The sequence below is a fragment of the Ornithorhynchus anatinus genome, chromosome 11 (genome assembly GCF_004115215.2).
Source record: "Ornithorhynchus anatinus isolate Pmale09 chromosome 11, mOrnAna1.pri.v4, whole genome shotgun sequence".
Taxonomy (NCBI): domain Eukaryota; kingdom Metazoa; phylum Chordata; class Mammalia; order Monotremata; family Ornithorhynchidae; genus Ornithorhynchus; species Ornithorhynchus anatinus.
In genome coordinates, this window is record NC_041738.1 from 13,307,575 (window position 1) to 13,328,721 (window position 21,147).

The 21,147-nt window shown below is 46.8% G+C and overlaps 1 protein-coding gene across 4 annotated transcripts in view; it reads right to left on the minus strand.

The window, feature by feature from the left end:
- IKZF3 (IKAROS family zinc finger 3) overlaps positions 1 to 21,147 on the minus strand; it is an 80,795-nt gene that overhangs the window by 7,461 nt on the left and 52,187 nt on the right. For 2 of the 4 annotated variants that reach the window (XM_007658146.4, XM_007658145.4), the window contains exon 7: positions 8,851 to 8,967. In XM_007658146.4, coding sequence (XP_007656336.2) covers positions 8,851 to 8,967 — 117 coding nt within the window. Of the gene's footprint in view, positions 1 to 8,850; positions 8,968 to 9,104; positions 9,170 to 9,213; positions 9,278 to 21,147 lie in introns of those variants that run through there. The other 2 variants (XM_029075951.1, XM_029075950.1) reach the window with 2 other exon arrangements.

The following is a 21,147-nucleotide window of genomic DNA, read 5'->3' on the forward strand; positions in this document are numbered from 1 at the left end:
GGCCAGACGCCAACTTGGCCACTTTCAATCTCTTTCTCTCAAGTAGAGAAGCAGTGTGGCCTAGCGGATAGAGCTTGGGCCTGGGAGTCAGAGGACCTGGGTTCTAATCCCTACTCTGCCACTTGTCTGCTGTGGGACTGTGAGAAAGTCACTTTACTTCTCTGTGCCTCAGTTACCTCTCTTGTAAAATGGGGATTAAGACTGTGAGCCCTACGTGGGACATGGACTGCGTCCGACCTGATCAGCTTGTATCTGCCCCAGCTCTCAGTACAGGGCCTGGCACAATAGCAAGTGCTTGACAAATACCATTAAAAAAATAGCTTTCATTTACTATTGGAAGCAATAAGCTTTTTCGCTTTTCATCCTAACTGTCCTGTGGTGTGTACAATGGGTCACGCCTACATTCCAAGTCCACGGGGAGAGAATTTTTCGACATTCAAGATTGAGGTTTTCTAGTTTTTGTGACTGGCATCAAATCAGTCGGTGGTATTTAGTGAGTGCTTCCTGCACTGTACTAAGTGCTTGGGAGAGTACAATATAACAGAATTGGTAGATACGTTCTCTTCCCACGAAGAGCTTACAGTCTTAGTTGTGCTAAGAGATGAGCACTGCCCCCTCTCCTGAAGGTCCGGTAATTAATAATAATGTTGGTATTTGTTAAGCGCTTACTATGTGCCGAGCACTGTTCTAAGCGCTGGGGTAGATACAGGGTAATCAGGTCCCATGCAGGGCTCACAGTCTTAATCCCCATTTTCCAGATGAGGTAACTGAGGCACCGAGATGTTAAGTGACTTGCCCAAAGTCACACAGCTGACAAGTGGCGGAGCCGGGTTTAGAACCCGTGACCTCTGACTCCTAAGCCCGTGCTCTTTTCACTGAGCCATGCTGCTTCTCTATTATTCTCTAATTATTAACAGAGAGCTCCAGCTAAACTTTGCTCTTCCCTCTTTCTCAGGCAGGACTTGCTGTCAAAAGTCCAGAAAGAGCCAGGAAACAGCATGGCTTAGCGGGTAAGAGCACGGGCCTGGGAGTCAGAAGGATGTGGGTTCTAATCCCGACACTTGTCTGCTGTGAGACCTTGGACAAGTCACTTAATTTCTCTGTGTCTCTCTTCCCTCATCTGTAAAATGGGGATTAAGACCCATGTGGGACAGGGAGTGTGTCCAACCTGATGATCTTGTATCTATCCCGGCACTCAGAACAGTGCTTGACATATAGTAAGCGCTTAACAAATACTATTATTACTAAAGAAGCAGCTTGGCTCAGTGGAAAGAGCACGGGCTGGGGAGTCAGAGGTCATGGGTTCGAATCCCAGCTCTGCCACTTGTCAGCTATGTGGCTGTGGCTGTGGGCAAGTCACTTAACTTCTCTGGACCTCATCTGTAAAATGGGGATTAAAACTGTGAGCCCCACATGGGACAACCTGATCACCTTGTATCCCCCAGCGCTTAGAACAGTGCTTTGCACATAGTAAGCGCTTAACAAATACTAAAGAAATGCCTTCATGGATTTGCGAAGTGGGAAATGCATCTTCCCTGCTTGTAGAGGTCAAGGCTCCAGTCCTCGTAAGAGGCTATTGAGAAGCAACGCAGCCTAGTGGAAAGATCACGGGCCAGGGAGTCAGAAGGACGTGGGTTCTAATCCCGGTGCTGCCACTTGTCTGCCGTGACCTTGGGCAAGTCACTTCACTTCTCTGTGCCTCAGTTCCCTCATCTGTAAAATGGGGATTAAGACTGGGAGCCCCCTGTGGGACAGGGAACGTGACCAACCCTATTATCTTGTATCCACCTCAGCTCTTAGAACAGTGCCTGGCACATAGTAAGCGCTTAAAAAATACCACCACTATCATTATGCTATTCCCCATAAAAAGATGCTGCCTGGGAAACGTGATTCAAGAGCAACGATTCTCGGTTCCAATTTAGCAGAGGGCAGGGAGGGTGAAGAGATGGTTCCTCTTTGTCCACCCAGAACTGCAAGGGGAGCTAGGACCCCCTGGGAAGCTGCATGGTCTAGGGGAAATAACCTGGGCCTGGAAGTCAGAGGACCCTGGGTTCTAATTCTGACTCCGCGACTTACCTGCTATGTGACCTTGGGAAAATCACTGAATCTCACTGGGCCTCGGTTACTTCAGTTATAAAATGGGGATAAAATATTTCTCCCTTAGACCGTGAGTCCCATGTGGGCCACGGGCTTCGGCCATTATGCTTATATCTACCCCCGTGTTTAGTATAGTGCTTGGCACACAGTAACCTCTTAGCAAAGACCAAAATTATGATAGGACCCTCTCCTTCTACCTATCTATCTACCTATCATTGGAGAAGCAGCGTGGCTCAGTGGAAAGAGCCTGGGCTTCGGAGTCAGAGGTCATGAGTTCGACTCCCGGCTCTGCCACTTGTCAGCTGTGTGACTGTGGGCGAGTCACTTCACTTCTCTGGGCCTCAGTTCCCTCATCTGTAAAATAGGGATTAAAAGTGTGTGAGCCCCACGTGGGACAACCTGATTACCCTGTATCTCCCCCAGCGCTTAGAACAGTGCTTGGCACCTAGTAAGCGCTTAACAAATACCAACATTATTATATATACATATGTGAGAGAGAGCGCTTAGTTCAATGCTCTGCACCTATTAAGTGCTCAATAAATACCATCGATTGTTTGATATATCTTGGTCCCCAAGGTGAGTTTACCCTTCAAGGCTCACATACCTCATACAGTGATATGAGTGACCCAGTAGGGCCTGTTCATTTGGACTAGATTTTGCTCTGAACATACAAAAAGGAAATAGGAATTCAAATCTCCTCACGATATGAGGTAGGAGTGAAAGCTCGTTACGGGCAGGGAACGTGTCTGCTACTTGTACTCTCCCAAGCTCTCGGTACAGCGCTCCGCACATAGTAAGCACTCAGTAAGTACCATCGACCGATTGAGTAAAAGCGAAAAAAACGAGCTGGAGGAAAAGGAGAACGGACGGGACCGGTGCCGAAGGAAACAAAAGGAGTCCCGTGATGCGGCCCCCAGAACCATCCACCCGACAAGATACCACACGGCTGTCTAGACGCTATTTGTTCCAATGGAGACATGTTTCCAGTCTCAGGGAAAGACGTTTCCCCGCCACCGTATGTCTTTGAAGGAGCCCGTTCACCTGGGTCAAAGGGCTTCCGTCCCCCAGTTTCATCTTATCACCGGGACTCTTTCCACTTTGAGCTTTTGCTCCAGCCCATAGTTGGCCCAAAACCCCTCTCTGGGGGCCACTCAGGGAGGCTTATGGGCTGAGACTCTGGGCCCTGTGAAGGGGGTTAGGGCGGGGGGGGCAACACTCTTGGCCCTTGGAAACAGGTACTGAAACTGCTTCCTGTCGCTCTGCTAACCAAAGCAGGCAATTTCTCATTCGTTACTTCACAGGGAGAAATGGTGTGTTTGCTGAAGTGTCAAAACTTCACTCGCACTTTTTCCACGGCTGAGTGAGATATTTTTTTTTCATGCCATTCTCAACATGAAGAAAACATCCCGTAAGGAGGAAAATGGAGGGGGCAGGGCAGAGGAGCAGAAGGAAGAACTCTCTTGTGCCCACCTCAGTCTGATCAGTAAGTCTGTCTTTGGGAGGAAGAGAGAGGGGTGGAAACTAATCATGCGAGAAACTACTTGTTTCCCTTCCATCCTCCAGAGAGAACTTCCATCTTGAACCCAGTGATCTGCTGTCGACTACAGAGAGAGACTTATCCAAATCCTTCTTTTCTGGAGGACAGATGGGGACAAATGAAAACCTCTGAAGGGCACCTCTGTCAAAAGCACCAGCCTCTCCTGGAGAGAAACCAATAAGAGCTCTTCCTAGTGCTGTCAAGTTCCTGGCTGATTTCCACTGGGTCGGGGCCATCTTTCTTTCTGTTCCTCCTGTCAGAAAGCGGGGAAGAAGAGTTCTCGGAGAATCAGATGAGATCTTGGGTAGTCGCCACTTATCCCTTTTTTTATGGTCTCTGTTAAGTGCTTGCTATGTGCCAGGCACTGTCCTAAGCACCGGGGTAGATACAAGCTAATCCAGTTGGACACGGTCCATGTCCCCCATGGGACTCACAGTCTTAATCCTCATTTCCCAGATAAGGTAACTGAGGCCCAGAGAATTGAAATGATTTGCCCAAAGTCACACAGCAGACAAGTGGCGGAGCTGGGATTAGAACCCAAGTCTGACTCCCAGGCCCGGGCTCTATCCACTAGTCCCTGCTGCCTCCTCTTTTTCCCCCTTCAAAGCCTTATCGAAGGCACATCTCCTCCAGGAGGCCTTCCCTGACCAACCCCCCTTTCCTCTTCTCCCACTCCCTTCTGCGTCTCCCTGACTTGCTCCCTTTGTTCTTCCCTCCTCCCAACCCCAAAGCACTTACGTATAGCTGTAATTTTTTTAAATATATGAATGTCTGTCTCCCTGCTCTAGGCTGTAAGCTTGTTGTGGGCAGGGAATGTGACTATTGTTGTGGGGTACTCTCCCAAGTGCTTAGTACAATGCTCTGCACACCGTAAGCGCTCAACAAAAATGACTGAATGAATGAATTTGTTCAGAAAGCGGTTTTCGTATCTCCAGCTTCATCTTGGACTCATTTCACTCATTGCCTCATCCCAGCACTCTGCCTGCTCAAGGAATGAAGACTTGGGCTCCCTGAGCACAGAAAAGAAGCCAAGAACCCTTCTCACCTCTGCTCTTACAGTTCAAGAGGAGGACAGAGTTCATCTTGGAACACTTACAGGCATCATGGAGAATGGAAAGGGAATGATTCATTCTTCCTTCACACCTTACCCCTGAGCACAGCCCCTCTGTAGCTGGTTTTTCAAGAACCCTGCCCCGTGCCTCCGAAGGGCTTGACTGATTGACTGAAGGGTCGAAAACGGAAGCCGCTAATTTTCAATCTTTCCTGTTGCTTCTTTGGTTGCCACTGGCCCCAACTTTTCTCCTTTCCCCAGTTTTTCACTGCAGGCCTGTCTGGTCCCGGTGGACCTTGAAGGCACAGGAGCAGGGTCCAAGTTAATACTTGGTCAGTTAGGTGAGTGTGGAAGGAACAAGGTGGCCTAGTGGAAAGAGCATAGGCTTGGGACTCAGACGACCTGGGTTCTAATCCCAGCTCTGCCACATCTGCTGTGTGATGTCGGGCAAGTCACTTAACTTCTCTGTGCCTCAATTACCTCGATCTGAAAATGGGGATTCAGTCCTACTCTGTCCTACTTAGATTGTAAGCTCCAACAAGTATAGAGACTTTGTCCAATCTGACCTTATATTTACCCCAGCGCTTAGTACAGTTCCTGGCACATAATAAGCACTTAAAAAGCACCATTAAAAAAAAATTGTGCCACCCTGAGTTAAGGAGACGACCTTTTAGTTGATTGGGTCTAAAAGTTCATCTTTCCATAAAGAAATTGGTATAATAAATTGTTTGGGACTCCGACTTGCCAACACAAAACTAGATCTTTATTGCTCTATGAAAATAATTATTACCTCATAAGATACTCTTGTGAGAAGTAGTATGGCCTAGTGGAACAAGCCCATGCCTGGGAGTCAGAAGACCTGGGTTCCAATCCTCTATCTGCCGCTCACCTACTTCTCTAGGCTTCTCTGTTCCTAAGTTTCCTCATCTGTAAAATGGGGATTCAATACCTGTTCTCCCTTCTATTTTGACTGTGAGTACCATGAAGGGCAGGGATTGGGTTTGACCTGATTATCTTGTATCCACCCCAGTGCTTAATATTGTGTTTGGCACCCATTAAGTGATTAACAAATACCACAGCTATTGTTATTTGGAATACAAAATAGTAGCCACAATGGTTAGCTCAGATTGGCTCACCTAAACACTCTGCATTCACTATTTAGCATTTCCGCTTCATATCTCCCCTTACAGGCCCAAAGTTCCAGAGGCATAGGAAGTACAATTACATTGTACTCTCCCAAGCACTTAGTACAGTGCTCTGTACACAGTAAGCATTCAATAAATGTGATTGATTGATTTGCCAGATTGCCTGCCCTCCAGATCATCTAAATCCTCTAAGTTGTAAGACCATTTTTTAAATATTTTTTAAACACGTATTAGGTGCCAGGAACTGCACTAAGCACTTGGATATATACAAGATAACTGATTGGAAATAGTCCCTGTTCCACATGGGACTCACGTTTTAAGCCCCATTTTACAGATGAGGTAACTGAGGCACAGAGAAGTGAAGTGACTTGCTCAAAGTAACATAGCAGACAAGTTCATTCATTCATTCATTCATTCAATAGTCTTTATTGAGCGCCTACTATGTGCAGAGCACTGTACTAAGCGCTTGGAATGTACAAATCTGTACAAGTGGCAGAGGTGAGATTAGAATCCAGATCCTCTGACTCCCAGGCCCATGTTCTATCCATGTTCTAGGCTCATTATAGGCAGGGAACATGTCTACTGACTCGGTGGTATCATACTCTGCCAAGCGCTCAGTACAGTGCTCTGTACACAGTAAGCGCTCCTTGAATAAGATTGATTGATTGCTTTTGACTTCAACAACAGATAACACCTGATGACTGAGAAGATGGAGGGGGGACCCCCCCACCCCAAGTGCCCTCAGCAACCTCCACAGTCCTTACAAACTGGGAAGAGCCAGAGCCAGAGTAAGGTAAGACCTTTCACCCCTTGCTAGAGGTAACAGGAGGTTTTCCAGGCCTTCATGTTGGTGTGGGACTCAAACACTCTTCGGAGCCTGGAGGGCAGGAGGAGAGCTAACAGCCAAAATGGTCCAAGACTTGGGCATGGCAGGAGGGAAAAGCTTTCCCAGCTCTCCCTGAATCCCCTTCCCCCATGGAAGGGCCAGGGAAAATAAGCTCCTTTTTTTAACAGGTAAAATCCTCAGAACAACTTTGGCCACCTCAAAAGAAATCATACTGTAGTCTAAAGACCTTATAAAGATCATCAGATGATGTATTCATATTACTATAGTCACAAATCAATATTTGGCTTGAAATTCAGCTCTAAATTAGCCTAAAAACTTTCCTTCTGGTTCTCCCTCTCCATTCACAGTATGTCTAGAATTAGAGACTCCTCAAATTCATAAGTCAGAAAAATTTTTGTTTTTTAGTTCCAGGGTAGTGAACATCTTTAGGAACCAAAGGCCTTTAGGAAAGCAGTGTGAACACCCATAGACCTAATAATAATAATAATAATAATAATTGTGGTATTTGTTATGCACTTAGTATGTGCCAAGTACTGTACTAAGCGCTGGGGTAGGCACAAGATCATGATGTCCCACTTAGGGCTCACAGTCGTAGAAAGAGGGAGAACAGGAATTGAATTCCCATTTTGCAGATGAGGTAACTGAGGCACAGAGAAGTTAAGTAACTTGCCCAAGGTCACCCAGCAGACAAGTAAGCTCATTGTAGGCAGGGAATGTGTCTGTTTATTGTCGTATTGTACTCTCCCCAGGGCTCAGTACAGTGCTCTGCCCACAGTAAGTGCTCACTGAATACGACTGACTGACAAGTGGCAGAACTGGGATTAGAACCCAGGTCCTCTGACCTCCCAGGCCCATGCTCCTTTCACTAGGCCATGCTGCTTCTCATTATTATTATAGTATATCATTATTGCAAAGCACTTGGGCTTGGCTCTTGCGGTTGGCTTCGTGTCATCAGAAACCCTGGTTGTGTGTACATCGATGTACAACTCGAGGGACACTTGGGAAACGTTTCTGAGCAGGGCACTGGAATCAGAGTTGGTTCACTGTGCCTTTCCCTCAGACCAGTTACTAGAAGCCTCCTGAACTCCTGGGTATTTATTGGGTATCAAGGGTACTCTGCTTTCAACACAGCATGGCTTCTTCTCTAGCTAACCAAGGAATTACAGAGAAAAGGGATTCCCTAGCTCTTCAGTTATCTCGATGATTGCCTCAGTAATGTACACTGTGGACCTGCAGATAATGAATACATGAGGTCAAAATTATTTTCCTACAGTTCAAGAGGATATGTACAGTTGACCTTGGTTAAAAGAAAACTAGAGAAAAGAATGGGGTCGACATTAGAGGTAAGCAGCAGCAATAAACAGCTGTGACATGGAAGTTGATAGGAAGTTAAAACCCAAATGGCACTGAGTAAATTCTTTTGGCTTGGTTAGTTATTTTAGGTACAATGCATTTGCCTTTACATTGAGGTTTACAACAAATCTCCTACTTTCATGTCAGCTGTCTTCCTCCCCAAAATAAATCTGCCTTCACTATCACGGTCACACGCAGCAGAACGTCTGGGAAAGTTTAATAAAATGTTGATGGTACTCTCCAGATGAAACAATTCTCAGAAATGTATTTATTAATCGCGTTCTGAACTCCTTCCTCCCGGAAACACCAAGTGTAAACCCAGTGGAAATCAAAATGCTGAAATCAAGCCCAATAGGTGAAAATGGAGGCTTTTCCTTTTCCCTTTAAAAGTGGCACTCGGGCAATCAAAGGAAAACACAAGGATGTCTTTAAGGCTCCCCCAAAGGCTTAAGCATCTTTTAAGTTCTAAATCGCCATCTCAGACCTCTTCCCAGTAGCTGTTGCAAAACTCTCTCTCATGCAATACCTGCCCCCCAGAGTAAGAGGAAGAAACTTGTTTTCACATCAACCCCATACATGAACTGTGGATACCCAAATGCTATGTACACATCCTTTAAGCTGACAGTTTCTTCTATCTAATGCAGCAGATTGAGTTGCTGAACTACGCAAAGCCAGGGCACTTAGAAAGTCTTTTTAAAAGGTGAGCTTATTTACAAGAGTTTAGGCCAAGACAGACCCTGGGATAATTAGCTCTCTTTGCTAGTTGTCTCCCTCACCCCTATCTGTTAGCACCAACAGGCAAAAGGGCTTGGGTTCTTACCAATAAACTTCTGAGGCATCGAGCTTTTTCGTTTTGCCACGTTGCTTGCTAATCTGTCCAGGACGAGAGCTCTTTCGGTTCCCATCTCTGCTTTGATATGTCTTGCCTCCACGCTCGCTGGGAGGGAAAAAGGGAGGAAAAACAAGTAGGTAAGAGAGGAAAAAAAAAACCCAAACTGAAACAAACTGGAAAGCAAAGATGGACACTTTGAGGTTGCTGCTTGGTTATTATTGATAAGGCTTTTGTCCCCCTACCCCGCCTGCTGTGGTCAGTGAAGCCCAGCACCGATGCATACGGAGAAATTTCACGGTCCCTGAGCTCAGATAGTAAAGCATGAGTAAAGCATTGCCCCTCCACCAATACCTTCATTAGCTAGAGGAAGTATAAACTAAACAGCCTGGACGTGGTTGGTTACAAAATAGAGATGGAGATCTTCTAACCCCCTGGTCTGCTTTCTTTCTGATTCTGAGTAACGCTGTAAGAGAGACACCTGCAGACTGCTAGAATTCTTCTTAACAACTTTGAGAAAAAAAAAAAAGAGTGGTGCCCTAGTTAGGATGACTGATCTACGTTACTTGTTCTGTTTGGAAACAGGGTGTCTTATCGAGAGAGTATAAAATCTATGGAGAGAAAAACACTTCTCATTCTGCTGTGCTTATTTTTGGCTGGTTCCCTCTTCCCCACCCCCAAAAAGTGGTACCCTAATTAGGATGCCTGATCTTTGTTGCTAGTTCTGTTTGGAAACAGGGTGTCTTATGAAAGAGCATGAAACCTATGCAGAAAAAAAACACTTTTCATTCCATTGTGCTTATTTTTGGACTGGTTCCCTCTCCCCACTCCCAAAAGAAAGAGTGATACCCTGATTAGGATGCCTGATCTATGTTGCTAGTTCTGTTTGGAAATAGGGTGTCTTATCAAGAGAGCATGAAACCTATGCGGAGAAAAACACTTTTCATTCCGTTGTGCTTATTTTTGGACTGGTTCCCTCTCCCCCCTTCCAAAAAAATAGTGGTACCCTAATTAGGATGACTGATCTATACTACTAGTTCTGTTTGGAAACAGGATGTCTTACCAAGAGAGCATGAAACCTGTGCAGAGGAAAACACTTTTCATTCTGTTGTGCTTATATTTGGACTGGTTCCCATTCCCAATTTCTTTCGGGTTCTGATCTTTCTGGCTCTGGATTCATTTGACATTTAAGACTGCCTCAAATGGAATACCCCCAGGCCCATAGCCAAAACATGGCTATAGTCCTAGCATGACACAGACCAGAGGCATTTTGGATCTGCTAGTGGTTCAGCTGACCATTTGATTCTCCTGGTCTTGGAGGGTTTTCCGGAGCATCTGAACCAGAATACAATAATAATAATAATAATTAGGGTACTCACTAAGCACTTACTATGTTCCAAGCACTGTTCTAAGCTCTGGGGTAGATACAAGTTAATCAGGTTAGTCACAGTACCCGTCCCACATGGAGCTCCCACACTTAATCCCCATTTTAAAGATGAGGTAACTGAGGCCCAGAGAAGCTAAGTGACTTGTCCGAGGTCTCACAGAAGACATGCGGTGGAGCCGGGATTAGAATCCAAGTCCTTTTGACTCTCAGGCCTGTGCTCTACCCATTAATATTCAACTAAGCCCCTTCATTTCACAGTTGCTCTCATCCACGGCCCCTCTTTTTCAAGAGTTCATGCTCGCACCTACCAAGAGACCCGGACTGTCCCAAATACAAAGCTTAAAAGCCAGATTCTGAAGGAGCTGCCCCGAGGAAGGAAATCATAGAAAGCAGGTATCCTTCTTGCGGTGAGGTTTACCTGCTGCATTCTTTCTGAGTGGTGGGGGACTCATTCAATCGAGTTTATTGAGTGCTTACTGTGTGCAAAGCACTGTACTAAGCGCTTGGAAAGTCCAATTCAGCAACATATAGAGACAATCCCTACCCAACTATGGGCTCACAGTCTATGAAATGACCCAGTCTAGGAAGAGCTAGACAAGCCTTTCCTGAAGCTAATTTTAGGGCTAAAGTAGGGAAATGATTCACTTGGTTGCTTTCTTAGCTTCATCACTTAAAATAACTAATAATAATAATAATGAAGATGGCATTTGGTAAGCTCTTAGAACCCAAGTCCTCTGACTCCCAGGCCCATCCTCTTTCCATTATGCCACGCTGCTTCTCTAGAAAGAGCACCAACCACTCAATCAATCTAATAATGTGTAGTAAGAGTCTACTGGGTGCAGAACACTGTACTAAGCACTTGGGAAAGAACAGTAGTTTTAGAAGACACGATCCCTGCCCTCAAGCTGTTTACAATCACAGCAGTCACTACAAATGGGTGCCATTCTGGCACTTTGCCATCGCTGCCTGGTACATTGAAGTCAGTAATGGATTTACAGACCCAGGCCCAGACTTGGGCCTGGAAAGAGAAGCAGTGTGGCCTAGTAGATAGAACACGAGCCTGGAAGTCAGAAGGACTTGGGTTCTGAGCCCAGCTCTGCCACTTGTTTGTTATGGGAAGCAGCATGGCTCAGTGGAAAGAGCCCGGGCTTGGGAGTCAGAGGTCATAGGTTCGAATCCCGGCTCTGCCACTTGTCAGCTGTGTGACTGTGGGCAAGTCACTTCAATTCTCTGGGCCTCAGTTCCCTCATCTGTAAAATGGGGATGAAGACTGTGAGCTTCACATGGGACAACCTGATTACCCTGTATCTCTCCCAGTGCTTAGAACAGTGCTCTGCACATAGTGCTTAACAAATGCCAACATTATCATTATTATGTGACCTTGGGCAAGTCACTTCATTTCTCCATGCCTCAGTTACCTCATCTGTAAAATGGGGATTAAGACTGTGTCCAACCTGATTAGCGCGTATCTACCCCAGTGCTTAGTATAGTGCCTGGCATGTTGTAAGCGCTTAACAAATACCGTGAAAAAAAAGAAGAAAAGGAAAGAAAAGAAGAAAAGAAAAGAATGAAAAAAAAAGAGGTCTCTCCACATTCCCTTTGGGAACTGATAAGTTTCAAGAATATCCTTCAGGAGAAAAATGGATGGATGCTTCAGTCCCACAAATAGCCTCACACCTGACACCAGGGTGGCAGGACAGAAAGATTGCCCACTCCATCCAAAATTACAGACTTGCAGAAACCTGCGAGTAACCTACCTATTTCAGTGAGGTTTTTCAAGTGGGAAGCCCAGGGAGGCTGGTGTCCCCTCAGCAGCAGCAGTAAAAATGTACAAACCAAAAACATTTTCCTTCTCTTTGACAAAAGGAGAAAAGCCTGCAGAGTGGCACATCTGGTTTTTGTACGCTGTGGGCGTCAGACAAACCCTTGCTCTGACTCAGGTGGGCTATTATTGTAGTGTCTCTCAGTCTGGCTATGGAAATGACTCTGAGGAGATGAACAGTGGCTGGGTGTGCCAATCAGCTCTGTTGGTTTGTACTCCCTCAAGCCCTCAGTTCAGTGCTCCGCGCAGTGTGGGGTCAATAAATACCAATGATGGATTATCTTGTATCTACCCCAGCACTCGGTACAGTGTGTCCCACATAGTAAGCCCTTAACAAATGCCGTAATTATTAATTACAACTAATATTGACTGGGCAAGCTGAGGCATTATTCCGCGTTAGGGGATTGAGCCACACACAGCCCACCTTGCTGCTTTTAGGGGTTCACTGAGGTGTTGCCCCTCCTCTTTTTTTAATGGTATTTGTTAAGCACTTGCTATGTGCCAAGCACTGGGGTAGAGTCAGGCTAATCAGGTTAGAAACAGTACGTGTCCAACAGTCTTAATACTCATTTTACAGATGAGGTCAACTGAGGTCCAGAGAAGTGAAGTGACTTGCCCAAGGTCACACGGCAGACGAATGGTGGAGGCAGGATTAGAACCTAGGTCCTTCTGACTCCCAGGCCCGTGCTCTTCTTCCTCCTTCTCCCTCCAGTGGCATTCCCAGGCGGTGGGAAAGCTGGGGGGGGGGGCCTCCTTATTCATTCATTCAATCATATTTATTGAGCGCTTACTGTGTGCAAAGCACAATACTAAGTGCTTGGGAGAGTACAGTATAAGAACAGACACATTCCTGCCCACAGCGAGATCTCGACATGTCAGTCAGGATTTTTATCAAGATGGGGAGTAATTGGAGTTGAGGACTGTGCGGAGCAGAGTATGTCAGCATTCACTTTCCTCCTCCCCTGCCCTGCTGCCCCAGACACCCCTCCCGCTCTCAGGGGGCCAGGTCTTCCTAATAATAATGTTGGTATCTGTTAAGCACTTACTATGTGCCAAGCACTGTTCTAAGAGCTGGAGTAGATACAAGATAATCAGGTTGTTCCACGTGGGGCTCGCAGTCTTCATCCCATTTTACAGATGAGGTAACTGAGGCCCAGAGAAGTGAAGTGACTTGCCCAAGGACACACAGCTGACAAGTGGCAGAGGCCGAATTAGAACCCACGACCTCTGACTCCCAAGCCCGTGCTCCTTCTACTAAGCCACGCTGCCTTCCTAAGTGACAGACGTCTCATAGCTTTGAATCACTGTCTGCGTTTGGGGGAAAGACTGCCAATGCAAACAGAAAACCCAAATCTGGGGGCCTCAGGAGGATCGAGGGGAAATCTTTCAAGTAGCAGCCTTGGTAAACACCCAGAATCCCTCCATCCCTTGGACCCTCGAGGACCGGATACCTCCTCTGTCTGGTTGAGTGGTGGGTTTAAATGTCAGCAGTAATAATAATGGTATTTACTAAAATATTCTGAGACAGGAGTTGGTAGTCTGACCAACCTGGATTCATTCCCTGCCCCCATGGCGCTTCCAATCTCACCTCCATTTTACAGATGTAGAAATCAAGGCACAGAGAGGTTAAGGTGACTTTTTCAAGGTCGCCCAGCAGACCAGAGGCAGAGCCGGGACTAGAATTCAGCTCTCCTGACTTTTAGTCTCATGCTCTTTCCACTAAACCATGCATCTTCCTTGACCTGCTTTCCTTTCCCACCAAATACCACCACATGTGAAATACCCAGAACCATAAACTCAGTAGAGAGGTGAAAGACCGCAGCTAAGGAGCTGAGCCTTTTGAAAGCACATCTCCAACAAAAGGCCTTCCCTGATTAAGCCCTCCTTTCCTCTTCTCCACTCCCTTCTCCGTCGCCCTGGCTTGCTCTCTTTCCTCAACTCTCCACCCGGGCCCAGAGCACTTAGGTACATATCAGTAATTTATTTATTTCTATTATGTCTGTCTCCCCCTTTGAACTGTAAGCTCGCTGTGGGCAGGGAATGTATCTATTTGTTGTTATATAGTACTCTCCCAAGCATTTAGTATAGCGCTGTGCACACTGTAAGCCCTCAATAAAAACCACTGACTGACTGACTGACTGACTCAACCAGCCCTCAGAGGCACCACTGGCCCCGGAAGCACTCAGTAATGGCTGAGGCTAGTATAATAATAATAATGGTATTTGTTAAGCACTTACTATGTGTCAAACACTGTTCTAAGCACAGGGGTAAAATCAGGTTGTCCCACGTGGGGCTCACAGTCTCATTCCCCATTTTACAGGTGAGGTAACTGAGGCACAGAGAAGTGAAGTGACTTACCCAAAGTCACACTGCATACCTGGAAGCCCCAGCTTCACTAGATCTCGCAAAGCCTTTCGGAGCACTCGGAACTGTCGATTTCCAACTGAAGATGTCTTTACTGAAAGAAGTCAAGGGAGTCAGCGCCCTGCCATTTTGCTATCTATCCCTGACAGGCTGGCTAAGGCCATCTCCTCATTTCTCTCCTCTTACCTCTCTTTAATGGTAGGGAAGCAGTATGGCCTAGTGGAAGGAGCACAGGCCTGCAAGTCAGAGGACCCGGATTCTAATCCCAGCTCTCCCACTTACTGCTGGGTGACCTTGGGCAATTCACTTAACTTCTCTATGTCTTGGCTCCTTCACCCGCAAAATGGGGATTCAGTACCTGCTCTCCCTCCTACTTAGACTGGGAGCTCCATGTGGGACCTGATTATCCCATAGCGTAAGCACTTAATAAATATCATAATTATTATCATTATTCTTTCTACCTGGGTCCAGTCGGCCTTTGCCGATTCTGAGCAGCCTCTGTGAAACCTGGAAAAGCCACTGCCTCTTAGGTCAAACCTGCAGCTTCTCTCAGACATCTAATCGATACCTCCTGAGTACTGGAGGCTGCTGACAGGCGGAGACACTGACCCAGATAACCTGTGGTTGGGGTCAGTTGCCAAATATCCGTGTTTAGAGCAAATGGAGGTACCCACACACACCACTGGCTGGCCACCGAGCTAGCCTTTATGCAGCATCTGTTAGCAATCTTGCAAGCCATCTCTATTTCCCCGCCTGTGGGACGGTTGCCATATTCCCCAACATAATCCTTAAAAATGAAATTTGCAACTGTTAACCGAAACGGGCTTCCAGTCAGAGGAGTTGGGGGCTTTTCCCACACCTGAAAATCGTGGAGGAAGAACCCAAGTCCTCCGACATCATCCTGAGAGGAAATCATTCATCTGCTTAGGAGCTCAAGGCTGAAAGGACACACCACCTCCCATTATCTGCAAACCCTGGGAGTCAGAGGATCTGGGTTCTAATCTCAGCCCTGCAACTTGCCCGTTGTGTGACCTAGGACAAGTCACAATTTCTTTCTGCCTCAGTTTCCTCAACTATAAAATGGGAATTCGATACCTGTTCTCTCTCCTACTTTAACCGTGAGCCCCATGTGGGACAAGGACTGTGGCTGACCTAATTGATTTGTATCTAATCCAGTGTTCAGAACAGCGCTTGACACGTAGGGTTTAACAAATGCTATTTAAAAAAATTAAACTTGGCATGCACCAGGCAGTTGAGGAGAGGAGAGTTTAGATCTATTTCTGTCACTTATTTTCTGAAGACTGGACTAAAAGCTAACTGTTTTAAAGTTGCACTTGACTATTCTGCCCTTTTCATCTAGGTTGGCCCCGCATAAGAGGTATTTGCTTGGATTATGGGTGTATCTGGGTGCCCCTTTTCCACCCGTGTTTTAACTGGATTCAGCATTCCCGCTCATTTTCCAAACTGCCGCATTCTGTTGGTCTGCAGCTGCCATCTACTGTGTCAGTCACAGTCAGATTGGGAAGAAAGGCTTCATTTTTTTCCCCGTGGAACTCATTAAGCACTTACTATATGTCAGGGACTGTGCTAAGCGCTGGGGCAGATATAAGACAATCAGGTTGGATCCAGTCCCTGTCCCACATGGGGGCCCCAGTCTAGAGGTAGGAGTACTTAATCCCCATTTTATAGATGAGGTAATTGAGGCTCAGAGAAGTCAAGTGACTCGCCCAGGCCCATAGAGCAGATGAGTGGCAGGGCTGGGATTGCAACCCAGGTCCTCTGACTCCCCGGCCTGGGCTCTTCCCCCAGGGCCACATCGCTTCTGTGGATTCACAAGTCATTTTGGATCTCATAGAAGCCAGTTTGCAGAGGTGAAAACAGGACTGTGATTGGACCTTGGTCCACTCTGTTCTAACCTTAGAACCGAACGGTCTATTTATACAAACAGTCTAGACTCCTTATCTTGCCTCATCAGGACTCTAAAACGTAAGCGGCAAGAAACCAGTTTGGCAAGATAGTAGCAGAGCAAGATAATGGGTTTAAATGATGAAACAGGAAATCCGTTCCTGGGTGGCTTTTGTCGGTTTAATGTTGTAAGGAGTGGGGAGTTAGGGTGCGGGAGGGGGGTGGAGGGGATGGGCCAGGAAATTGGAACTGGACAGTTACATGTCCTCCAGGCTCAGGGTAGAGGCCGGGAGTTTGGGACTTTAGGGCTTAACTTTCCATCACTCTGGGCCTCAACAGTCTCCACCATCTAAGCTTCACCTCGAAGGTTTAAGGTTTCTTCTTTAAAGAGCCAACACTGAGGAAGAAAGGGAAACACACAGCCACGGCAGAAGAACTGACGGCTATTGTCCTTTCCCTCGGAAACACGAAGGCTTCGCTCTTTGGTCTTGGGTGAGTTGTTTCCATGATGCAATTCTCTGGCCCCCCCGCCCCCCGCCCCCCAGGGCCCATACCATTAACTGTTTTTGGTGTGAAATTTTTCAGAAAGCATGCTTCTCCTTTATTAGACCCTGAAGTGTTAAATGGAGCTCAAACTAGAGGCATTGTTTCCTGTCTTCGTCGGTGTGGTCACTAGACGATGGAGAGTGGAACAAAGAGGTGGGTTATTGTGCAATGAAAATTGTCTAATAAGAGATTGCTATCAAAGACTGAGGCAGGTTCTAACAAAAAGGTTACATAAAACTGCCTTCTTGAGCAAGTGGAGTGAAGGCTACCTAGGAGATGTTATCAGATGTTCTTTAAAAAAAAAAATTGAACAGATGGACGGCTCTGGGCTGGAAAAATAGCCTTCTCGATATTTTCTTCCTCGCTGGCGGTCTAAAAGTGTCAGGAGATCTGAAATTGTTTAGAATGGGAACTCCCAGTGAAGGCAGGGGAATGAAGAAGACAAGTGAAAACCTGCCCCTGAAGGTCCCTTACCCTTCAGCGAGAGGCAGTTGGAAACCCCTCCAATGGTAAGGAAAGAAGACAGATATTTACACGACAGGCCTGGAGTTCATCACTGTGGCCTCTGCCCCAGCTGAACTCTGACAATAACTTCTCAAAAAAAAGTTATTTACTCCTTTTTGAGTCAGCAGGGAAGGGAGAATAAACATCAGGGAATTCCCTTACAGCAAGCTTCTGGCTAACTACAGGTACATCAGAGTCCACAAGATCTTGAGCCTGGTTTGCAGCATTCTAATTAGACCTGGATTCTAATCCCGGCTCCACCACTTGTCTGCTTTGTGACCTTGGATGAATCACCTAACTTCTCTGGGCCTCAGTTCCCTCATCTGTAAAATGGGGATTAAGACCGGGAGCCCCAGATGGAACATGGACTGTGTCCAACCCGATTAGTTTATATCTATCCCAGAGCTTAGCATAGTGCCTGACCCATAGTGAGCGCTTAAAAAATACCATAAAAACAAAAAAGGAACCACAGAGGGATGATGGGTGCCAGCCAGTATTTCTCAGGGGAAGGATTGAGTACGTAATGCACTTGGCCGGATTGGACCAGTAGCCAGGTGGGGGCTTGTCAGGGGTCAGACTCCACACACTTCGAGCAGAGTGCAGGGTGGCAACTGGTGATCCTTGTGACTACAGGACAAGGAGTCGTACGTGACCTCCCGCTTACTATGCTAGGCAGGCAGCGTAAGATGATGAGGTCACCCGTACCATTTTGTGGAAGGACACCGATTTTTACACACTCCTAGGCTATTTCACCTGGAGAACCCCCCATGCCCCTCACTTGCTCAAAAGCCTTAGTGTTTTCCTCCCCAATCTGCATGAATTTTGCCATCAGTTGTCTAGACCGTAAGCTTTCTGTGGGTAGGGGTCAGATCTACCAACTCTGTTGCATGCTTAGCTTAGTGGTTAGAGCCCGGGCCTGGGAGTCAGAAGGTCATGGCTTCTAATCCCGGCTTCGCTACCTGTCTGCTGTGTGACCTTGGACAAGTCACTTCTCTGGGCCTCAGTTACCTCATCTGTAAAATGAGGATTGAGTCTGTGAACCCCACAGCGGACAGATACTGTGTCCAACCCATTTGCTCGTATCCGCCCCACCGCTTAGTACAGTGCCCGGCACACAGTAAGCGCTTAACAGATACCATAATTATATTCTCCCACACACTGTACTAAGTGCTCTGCCCACACTAAGGGCTCAGTAAACACCACTGATTGATTGTTCTCTGAGCCTTCGAAATTGGCAGAAGGAGTCATGAAGGAGAGAGGCTCAGCACTAAAGAGAAAAATACCAAATATAAAAATGCCAGGTTCTGCATCCCTACTGGAAGAAAATAAAGCACCTGTAAAACCAGACAACCGGTCACCCTAGCTGAACATAAACTGGACCACGGGTTTTTGGCTACTACTAATGATAATAACTGTGGTATCTGTACAGCGGTTACTACGTGGCCGGAGTTATACTAAGCGCTGGGGTGGATACGAGTAAGTCGAGATGGACACAGTCCCTGTCCCACATGGGCCTCACAATCCCCATTTTACAGATGAGGGAACTGAGGCACAGAGAAGTGAAGTGACTTGCCCAAGGTCACCCAGCAGACAAGTGGCAGAGCTGGGATTAGAACCCATGACCTTCTGATTGCTTGTGCTTTATCTACTATTATAGGGCTTTAACTCTAAAGCAGTGCTCGTACTTTGAGGCATAACTACCTCCTGCTCAAAATATAAAGAACGACCAGAGATCTAGGAGAGCAAATTCTATCCACTATTATAAATTATTCAGCTAGTTGAGAGCCACCCTACTGAGGCCTGTCATATCAAATCCTGAAGACGTCTTGACCCCCTCGCTGCCTTAGCGAAGCAGCGTGGCTTAGTGGAAAGAGGGCTTGGGAGTCAGAGGTCATGGGTTCCAGTCCCGGCTCTGCCACTTGTCAGCTGTGTGACTTTAGGCAAGTCACTTCACTTCTCTGGGCTTCAGTGACCTCATATGTAAAATGGGGATTATGACCGTGAGCCCCACGTGGGACAACCTGATTACCTTGTATCTACCCAAGGGCTTAGAAGAGTGCTCGGCACATAGTAAGCACTTAACAAACACCAACATTATTATTATTATTATTATGTAAAGAAATAAGTCGGGGCATCTACATTAATGTCTGCGTCTGTGTTCCCCTCTAGACTGTAAGTGCGGTGTGGACAGGGTACGTGTCTACCAATTCTGTTCTACTGTACTCTCTCAAGTCCTAGTACATGCTGTGCACACCATAAGCACTCAGAAAATACCGCTGATGATGATGATGTTGAGCAAAGCAAGGCAGCAACAACTGGGAACTACTTCTTCCTCTGGTCCCCAGGGACCTGCTAAGTTGCAGGTCTTGGGGTTCAAAGAACTGTCTCTAGACTGTACGCTTATTGTGGGCAGGCAACGTGTCTGTTGTTATGTTGTACTCTCCCTGTGCTCTGCACACAGCAGGAGCTCAATAAATACGATTGAATGAATGAATTGGACTACAAGGTTGCTAGCACTGGGTTTCCTTCCCATACCCCCGCTGGAACAAGGAAAATAAAGAAAGGAAAAAAAAAATCCCAGCAGGGAATGAGCAAGGAAATGTCTCTTTGCTGCCCATCTGGGGCTCCAAACATTTCTGGCACTTGCTAGTCCCATCGGACTCTGGGTAAGGGGGCACATAGAAAGATGTAGGGCAGGCGGGATGCTGGTTGACGAATTCCAGGCTCAGGCAGCGATAGTGAGTGGATTTCTTTCTGAGTTTAAACAGGGGCATGTGGAACTTGCATTACAGCAGATGAGTGCTCTAGTGCCTCAAAGAGTAGTGGTGGGGTTCCCGTGGCCAACCTCCCTGTGTAGAGCAAGCTGAGCCTCACAAAGCCCCCTCACCTTTTGCTCTCTCTATTCTACTTTAGCTTTTTCTCGGTCTGTCTACCCGGGGCCAGTTGGCTTCCTCGAAGCTGGTTCCCCTACCTTTTTGCGGGGCTTTTTCCTTCCCTTGGGAGGACTGTGCACCACTGAGCTCTGTCTCTTTCTGGACTCCAACTCTCCTGGGGATTGATTTCAAATTCTCTGTCCTCAGGGGCTTCTCCCACACTTGCCCTTCTCCCTCAGATTTTGATCTAACGCTGCTCTTCTCAATCGCCTTGCTCCCTCCTACCTCACCTCACTGCTCTCCTACTACAAACCAGCCCGCACACTTCGCTCCTCTAATGCTAACCTTCTTACTGTTACCCGATCTCGTCTCTGTCACCCCCAACCTCTCGCCCACGTCCTGCCCCCGGCCTGGAACGTCCTCCCTCCTCATATCCGAGAGACCATGATTCTCCCCAACTTCAAAGCTTTATTGAAGGTACATCTCCTCCAAGAAGCCTTCCCTGACTAAGCCCTCCTTTCCTCTCCTCCTAAACCCTTCTGCGTCGCTCTGACTTGCTCCCTTTATTCACCCCCCACCCCCAGCTCCACAGTACTTTATGTACCTATCTGTCATTTATTTATAGTAATGTCTGTCTTCCCTTCTAGATTGTAAGCTCACTGTGGGTATGGACTGTGTCTGTTTATAGTTGTACTGTATTCTCCCAAGCATTTAGTACAGTGCTCTGCACACAGTAAGTGCTCAATAAAAACAACTGACTGATTGACTGCCTGATTATACCAGCCTGGCCCAGCATCTCCATCAGGCCAATTCCCCTCTCCCTCCATTTGTTTCACACACCACTGACCCAGACACAGGCAAGAATTATTAAGCACTCACACTGTGCA